Here is an 8,789-nt window from a genome sequence, read left to right on the forward strand (position 1 = left end):
CAAACATCCTCTTCTGTTTGTTTATATATGTCAAATATATTGACTCTATAAAAATAATACATTTAAATAACAATGTTTCAGGTAATAAATAATATCATAATATTTAATTCTGAATTCAGATTATCATTTATTGTTAATTTAAAATTCACTAATTCAAAAACTAGAAACTAGTATATGATGATTCACTTAGAAAAGGGCATAAAATGAAATTATACACTTAGGTGTTGTCCTTCCATTTGTATTTTAAAATATGACATGCCATTTAAAGCAATAATCTGTGTATAGTCTCAGAGAATTCTACCCGTGTAGTATGCAAATTTCTTTTAAAAATAGCGTGAAAAATTTTCATAACATCTCTGGTGAGGTCCTCTGTTTCAACTAATGTCACATATTTCATTCTCTTTTGAGCTCAATATGCCTTCTATTCTTTAATTCCTTTTCTTGGGAGAAAAATACATAATCACAAAATTAAGAATAATTTTTTTAAAACTTCCCTATATTGGTATAGCATAATTTCAGTAAATAAATTCCTAAGTGCATAGGCTTCTGTGAATATTAATTTTGCAACACAATAAATCACAAGCACTTTTAATTTGACCAAATACCACTCTTTGACAGCAGAGAATATGCCAAAAACTTTTTTCTACTATTGCTAAAAGTTAGAAAATAAAATGTAAATATTAGAAATGCAAGAAAAAAAAACTGCACTATAGAGTTATTCCCAAAATAAATGGAGTAATATGCTCTATCAAAACCTTGAAAAAGTACACACATTCAATAGTTCAAAAATCCACACCCACCAAGAGAATAAATGTTACATGTTACATATTCTCCGTGAAACATTCTAAATACAATTGCTAAAACCCAATTTCTTGGGAAGCATTCTAAGTGAAAACAAATTTACAGTTTGATCTTTTAAAATTTGACATCTTACTACCAATACTTGAAATTTTTCTTGCTTTATGTGAGAATAATAAGAATCAACTAAGTAATATAAACCTTCCAAAATACATGAAAGATATTTGAAGAAATAGGAGAGAAATTTGGAAGAGAAAGGAATAATTTCAAAGCACATTAAGAATTACATTGTCTTTCTCAACACAAAACCCAAATTAGAATATGGATTTTAAATCAAGTATATTTAAAGAATAAACAATGCTTTCTAGCTTCTACCATGTAGTAGATAATTTTAGCAAACTCTCTAATGAGTTATTTAATTAAAATAAGCAATACAATATAAAACACAAACAATAAAACTGTCTTTTTTATTACCCATTTTTTTAGTATTCCATATGTGCCTGTACTAATTAAATCTGTATACTTTTGACACTGGTTGCCTGTTTCAAAAAAGTACCTCCATAAGTTTTAAAAAGTGATAAAAACCAAATCTGACTTCATTTAAAAACTTATTAAATGTTCTAGCTGTTTATAAAAAGTAAAAAAAAGAAAGAAAGAAAGAAAAAAGAAAAGAAAAGAAATAAGACCAAAATTTAAAGCAAGCATCTTCTGACCTTCTACTCAAAACTTCCTTTTTTAAATGTTAGCATTTTTAACTCCTCAGGAAAGTAAAAAGCTTTGTCCATTGAAAATTGCTGATTTACTTACTTGCAAAAGAAAAAGAGCAAAGGTTGATTTGAAACTTTAGAATATGTATCTTTTCCAACTTTACTTGATATCCGGATAATACAACCTCTTTCAAAATCTAAATCCTACGATGCTCTTTTTTTAATCTACTGTGTTAACTACTAACCAAAAAACAACAATAAATTAACAAATTCATATCGTAATGAATTATGAGATTTTATTTTTCTAAATTCAATAATTTCCTAAAATTAAAGGAAAAAAGCCTGCCAACAGTTATGACTTTGAACACAACAAGAAAAAGGGACTTTATTTAAAGCTCAAAATAATCACAAAGAAAATGAAACATTTCGTTGAATATTACGTGTACCTACAAATTTAACATTTCCTCTCAAAATTCTAATTGAAAAGTGAATCATTATAAAAGACATAGTTTAGCAACCCTGAACTAGCCCCTATTTAAAGTTCTCAATACTTAAAGGACATTTCTGTACCCCTTAAAAGCAAAGCAAAAATTAAGTTTCCACATTTACTGCAAGAGAAGGCACCGCTTGGGCTACTGGAACTGTCAGGCAGTTGGGTTAGAGATCTAGAAATTCTACAGGCTTCTGGAAACAAACATCACAGTCATCACAGTTGCAGCAGGCATAGCCTGTAAAATGCTAGCGTATTCTTATCCTCCAGTATCCATCTGATCACTGTACCTGTATCTTTTGTTGTCCACTGGCACAATGTCCATGGCAATGTAATATTGCTGGTGAGGATCTAGTCCTGAGATCTTCACTCTCATTGCTGGAAACATGCGCCTATGCATACGGAGGGGAGGAAACAAGGCATGGGTTTTGTTTTTGTTTGTGATTAAGCATGGAGAATGAGTAAGCGAAGAAATCTCTGGAAACCTCTCTGTTTTTCATATGGACAAATTTATAGCATTCACTTTGATAATGTTAATTCGAAGAATCAGAATACAGGACGTATCAAAACTGAGGCTTTTAAATGTAATTTGTTGTACCCTGCCATGCACTGTGTTTACTGAAACGTCAGTACAGCTAAAAGGAAAAGAATTGTATGCTGAAGGAGTAACAGCACTAAAAAAAGCAGTTTATTTTTTAAATAAAAATCAATGAGCATATTTACTTTAATAATACAAATGAGAAAAATGTTCCGAAGGTAGAAATAGAAAATTTGAATTTGTACAAGTGATAAAATATATTATAATGTGAAATTTTAAAAGGGTTATAAAAAACCACAAGGAGCCAATGTGCCATGCTATAACCAAACAATATGTTCTTTATTGAGACAGGACTTCCTGTCTGCAGCATGGTAAAGGTGAAGTGCAAAAGTTGCTCTAAATTTGAAAGGTATAGTAAAACTTCTTTATTGAAAGCAGAAACTAAACACAATGTATATTTACCAAATCATTCCTTCCCCCACTATACCCTGGAAATACTTTCTTATTTAACCACACTTACTCAAAACTTTGCTAATTAAAACAAATGAAAATCTGCATTTCTTTAGGCTTCACAGCGATGCATATCAAAGTACATGCTGAAATATAAGCCACTACCTTTAAAAAGGACACAATAGCAAGACTATAACAGCAAATTGTTGCGTATGAAAAACAAATAGAGCAGTTCGTTCTTTTTTTTTTTTTTTAACTTTCTTCTAATGATTTATGTCTGGGACCCTTCCAGTTAATCTAATTTTTACTAATTTAACCTTATAACACAGATTTTAGTACCGTTATTTACCAAAAACTTTTTCTATAACAATAATGCCACTGAAGACCACTTCAGAGAAAAGAAAGTCCATTATTCCTAACTAGGCATGAGAACAGTTTAATATGCTGGCTGTTTTAGTGTTATTTCAGTGCACCTGTAAGATAAAGAGTAAAGGTCTTTAACTACGTCCTTTATAAGACAACTGTTGCTTTGTGTTATTGAAGACTGAATTTGGATCATTAATAAAAGCTCTGTGAAAATGTAGAAGGTAGCATATGGATTCAATAAAATATGTTTTTGTAATTTCTAATAAGTTTGGATACTTTTATGCTATCCAGGTTTTTGCCATGTGTACCCCCTGAAAGAGTCGCTGTGCTTTTTAAAGTTCCTTTTAAGGAAGATATTATTCATCGATTTCACTGCACTAAATGAACTGAAAGCTTTAAAATGCAAAAATTTCTGTGCTTCCTTCAAATTAGTAGTATCTAGCCAACAAATCTATTTTACTAATGGATGTGCACATTTTACACTTTAAAAAAGTACATATAACTTCTTACAATTTTTTTTTAGTATTCTTCAGCAAATTTAGACGAATGTGTTGGATTTCATTTAGAAAAAAACTATATAGCCACGTAACTGGATCTACAAACAGAATAGTTTTTAAAAAACGGGTAATTATTTTTGCAGGGATTATACATGTATTACTGATGATTCCAGTAACTTTTCATTCTGGTATCATAGCAAAATAGCACAAGACATCCCGTTCTTACATTGCTAGGAAATCTTTTGATAAAGAACCAGCCTGGAAGTCTGGAATCTAAAAACAAAAAAACAAAACAAAAACAAAAACAAAAAACAAATTATAGTTTTCTCAAGAGTAAACTGCGTTTTGTTTGTTTGTTTTTTTAAAGGGGGGTTAAGGAAAGTCATCTGTTCAGTAGTTCCAGAAACGGTAACTAGAGCCTAAATACACGCCTGGACAGACGTATGCATAAGCAGGAATGTCTAACCACACAGCACGCGGGGTATCACCCGCAGCCGCACGGGCGGCGACGGGGATTTTCTCCCCAACATCCAGGAGGGCGGCGGAGCTGGGCCCCTCACCGACGGCGCTCGGGTGCAGGCAGGCGCAGCCAGTCTCAAAAGTGGACCACAACCCGGGCCTGTCTTGTCTGTGCAAAACTGCTAGCCGGAGACCGCACAGCTCTGCGGCCCTTGTCCTCCCTAACCCATCACGGGGTGGGGTGAGGCCAGGCCCGGCGCCGGCACAGGTCGCCCTTTACCTGCCCGCCTTGGTGATAATCATCTCCGTGCCGATCTCGTGGAAGCGCTTCCAGAGTTCTGCTCCCTGTAGATCCACCCGCGGGACCTGCGGCGAGGGCAGCGGGGTCCCCGGCCGTGCCAGGGGGGGCGCCGGGGACCCCTTCGGGGATCCTCCCGGGGACGCCAGCGGGGAAGCGCCCTGCAGGAAGCCGTCCTCACAGCCAGCTGGGCAGCAAAGGGCAAAAAGGGGTAAAGGTGAGGGCTCGCCAGAAAGTAAGTTGGATGGGAGATGGGGAGCCCGACCCCGAGGGCGGCTGGGAGACGAAAAGGACCGGAAGGAAAGGGAACGCTCCCGTGCCTTCGGATTCCTCTAAGGGGCAGGCCCAGGGGTGAACTCCGGCTCTGCCCGCCGACGGGACTCGACGGGCCGCGTCCACCCCCTCCCTCCCGGCCTCCGCCGGGTCAAGGCCCCAAACGGGTTTCGCGCGGCCGCCGGGGTCTAGGGTACGTGCCCAGCTGCGCCTGAGACGGGGTCCCGAGTCCGGAGCCCCGCTGCAGACCCCGACCCACCCGCGACCCGAAACGCACGCAGCAAAACCGCCGGCGTCCGGGTCCCCGGTCCGAAGCGCGTGGGCCTCCTCTCCCGTCAGGCGTCCGAGGCCCCTCGTTTTGGGCCCGGGCAGGGGCATCCTCCAGAAAGCTCTTCAGACTCCGCTCCCGCCAACCCCCGAGCGCCCCGAGCCCCTCAGCCCAGCGGCGGGGGCGAGAAGAGCAAGCCCTCGGTGGCCGACGGCCCCGGAACCCGGAGGGAGGAAGGGCTCGGCTGCCCCTCGGGAAACCACGTTTGCAAGCGCGCCGCCCTCTTCCCGGTTCGCCCCAACTGTTTAGGGCATTCGTTCCGGTGTCGGGGGGGTTATGCCGTCGCTCCCCCCACCCCCTTGCTTTGAAAAGTGAGGAAGGAAAACAGAGCACCCATTGGCTGGAACCCCAAGGGAGGCAGACGCGGAAGGCGCAGAGCCGCGCCGCCGGGAGCCGCACCGAGCAGCGGGCCGGCGCGGGTCTCCAAGGGGGCGGCGGCACCCGCGAGCGCGGCGGGGAGCGGCGTCTTAGCCGTCTGGAGGGCGACCTGAGCCGCGGGGCAGCGGCCGGGGCGGCTGTGGGCTTCTCCCCGACACCCCAGGCCAGGCGCCGGGGGCACCGCGCGCTCGCCCTTCACTCGCAGGCGCTCGGCTTCCCGCGGCCGTGCGCCCCGCGGGACCGGGAGGGACGCGGCGGGAAGAAGTTGGGCGGGAAAGGGCCGACTCACCCGCCGGCGCCGCAGCTCCGTTCCGGATCCGCGCAGCTCCGGGCGGGCCCGGACGCCGCCCCAGCCGGGGGCGGGAGCGCAGCGCCTTCGTCTCCCTCGGACGAGCCCCTGTCACCGGCGCCACCGCCGCGGCTGCAGCCCCCGTCCTCCGCGGCCCCGGCCGCCTCTTCCGCGCCCAGCTTCCGGCGCTTCTTCTGAAGCTGTTGCTGCTTCTCGGCGCCTATCAGCGCCTCCACCGAGAAGGCGTGCGCCCTAAGGCTCAGCACGCTGCACGGCGAGCCCCGCCGCTTCTCGGCCATCCCCGCCGCCCGGCGCCCGCCCGCCCCGCACGCACATACACCCGAGCGGGCACACGCACACACGCGCTCTGCTCCCCCGCCAAAATTGGAACGAGTCTCGGGGCTCCCGCAGGCCGATGCGCCCCTGCCCTGCCGCAGGCAAGAACGAATTTGGCGTTTCCTTTCTCGCTCGTGTTGGGAGCCGAGGAACCAGCGACGCGCCCGCCAAGTTCCCTTCCCTCGGTCTCTCGCGCGCGCTCTCACTGCTGCTCTCTTCGTTCCCACCCCCTCCGCCTCCTACGGCTGCTCCAAGATCTGCTTCGACTGATGCGCCAGACAGGACTAACATGGGTAAAAAACACTCCGCGGACACAAATTAGGGATTGTAATTGAAATTTGTTGCCTTGATCTGTCAGCACTTCCAGGCAGGAGAGCGGTGGGAAGAACTTGCTCATTAGTGTCAATAAAGCGGCGGGGGTGGAGCCTGGGGCCCTGTCAATCACCGGGAAGTCCAGCCAATCAGGCGGAGCCGACTGCGTGCAGTCCGCGCCCACTTCCTTACAAGGTCTCAAAAAAAAGAGAGAGAGAGAGGGAGAGAAAAGCGCCGCCGTCTGGCTTGGAAGTGCCAGCCCCGGGCGCTGAACCCGGTCAGTCTCTGGCTGCCATATCCCAGTCCAGCCCGGGTCTCTAGTTCTCCTCACCCAGACCTGCAAAGGGGTGAGGCTCCCGGCTTTAAAGCGAGATGATCGCCACGTTAGAATATCAGGAATCTTCCGAGAAACTTTAAAGTCCAGTCCCACTCCCTTATCACTTGATATTGCTACAACTCAGAACATTTTTGAGTGGGACAATTCACAGCCACCAGGCCCGTCTTTTCTCATTTAAACGTTTCTGCATTTAGTAGCGCCCACTCTGCCACGAATGGCATCAGACTTGCTTATTTATTTATGTTTACATTTTATTTAGTGGCTTTTTCTTGGGGAGGGTGTGGGAATTCAAGGTATATTTAAATCCTTTACAGTTAGGAGAGCAAAATTTTACATTATGGCCTAGTCCCTCATCTTTACTAGTCTGTAAAAGCACGCCCTTTCCGGAGCTTCCCTTTCCTTCCAAAGCATGATGACAATTAATTTTAAAACGTTAAATCGTGGGGTTTTAATTCTGTATGTCGTCAATGATATTTAGTTTTAAATCTGCTAAAAACTTCTCAAGGTGAAATGTTTTAAGATACAATAAAATTTCCATTGCAGTTTTTAAAAACGTCTCTGTGATTTAACCTAACTCCATATTTGTCCTGCTTTAAACAATTTGCCACTTCTTTTCTCTGGCTTTTAAAGAGCCAACTTGTTTCTTTAAGGCAAAACTTAAAAAAAAAAAAAAAAAAAGAACGTGTTTCAATTAAAAAACACCAATCACGCATCCATAGAGTTTATACTTTCAACTCGATTTTTTTTGGTCAGGACTAACCCCCAAAATGGTTTTGGTGTAAATAGAGCAAATCTCGTGTAGAAGAAAATTCCTGATACATATTACTCTTAAATCTTTGGTGTAAAAGACACGATAAAGGGTTGGGGTTTTTTGTTTGTTTGGTTGGTTGGTTGGTTTTTTTTCTCTCTCTCTTGCTCAATTCAACCTCCACAGCTGCTGGCTTCCTTGTTACCTCTGACTTCTCTCTAAGCTTTCAGTAGAGTGATAGGGAGTAGCTTCGCCACTGAGATCTTTTTACCGTAGCTGCGGGGGAACGCGCCATTCATCCGAGGTAACTAGAACTGGGGGGACTTGAGCAGGCGGCGCCCAGGAGCGTCCACGAATTCGCCGCTCGGCGGGGCCCCGCCAGCCAGAGTCAAAAGCTCCTGGGTAACACCCTCGAGGAAGAGGGCTCTTCTAAAAGCTTGAGAAACAGAGACAACTGGAAGATGTTTTGCATTTGTAAAAGAAGGCTTTGCAAACAGTCTGGAGCTGTACAGACCCGGGAGGGCGCCCCAGGCTGGTAATACGGCCTAAAATGTAAGCGCAAACCCAGTTTCTGAAGCCAAGGGGAAGAGGGCCGGGGAGAGCGAAGAGGCCACCTGGAGGGCTCGCGCTGGGAGTGGGAGTGGAAGGGGGGGTTGTGTGCAAATGTGGCTGGAGGCTGCTCCTGGAGCTCCGCGCGCCGGGCGTCTGAAGCCCTCATCAGCAGCCTGCGAGGTCCCAGCCCCCCACTGCAGGCCCAGACTCAGCGACGCGAAGGAGCGACCCAAGACTCCTTCGGGCAGCCCTTGAGACCTTGGAGAAGGCTGTGAGGCCTATGGGTGGAGTCACCAGGATCCTCAGGCCTATACCCACCCAAGGCCCGAGAAACAGCCGTTCATCCTGAAAAACTTGAGGCCGCCCTGGACGAACGCATTTTCCAGACGTGAAGCTTGCCTTGTAGATGGGTGCATATGCTCTGCAGCTCAGAGAGAAGGGACGACACGGCCTGCACCGTCGCGCTCGAGAGCATGCTGCTCCAAGACCTCCTTTACCCGGGGCAGCAAGGGGCGCAGACCCCGGAGCCCACAGACACTGGAGCACTTGTGTCCACACAGACGACAAGCTGGAAAGCTGGGCCTCGCAGACACCCAGGATGTCAGAACGTGGCCCTTAGAAATAGTCCAGGTG

At 45.6% G+C, this 8,789-nt stretch overlaps 1 protein-coding gene across 1 annotated transcript in view; it reads right to left on the minus strand.

Moving 5' to 3' along the window:
- Window positions 1-7,899, minus strand: part of TBX18 (T-box transcription factor 18) — a 29,775-nt gene extending 21,876 nt beyond the window's left edge. Inside the window, exons 1-4 of the mRNA XM_034648286.1 lie at window positions 7,876-7,899; window positions 5,872-6,091; window positions 4,586-4,790; window positions 2,286-2,387 (exon numbers count right to left, since the gene is read on the minus strand). Coding sequence (XP_034504177.1) covers window positions 2,286-2,387; window positions 4,586-4,790; window positions 5,872-6,091; window positions 7,876-7,899 — 551 coding nt within the window. The remainder of the gene's footprint in view (window positions 1-2,285; window positions 2,388-4,585; window positions 4,791-5,871; window positions 6,092-7,875) is intronic.
- Window positions 7,900-8,789: the final 890 nt, after the last annotated feature.

This window comes from Ailuropoda melanoleuca, chromosome 19 (genome assembly GCF_002007445.2).
Source record: "Ailuropoda melanoleuca isolate Jingjing chromosome 19, ASM200744v2, whole genome shotgun sequence".
Lineage (NCBI taxonomy): Eukaryota > Metazoa > Chordata > Mammalia > Carnivora > Ursidae > Ailuropoda > Ailuropoda melanoleuca.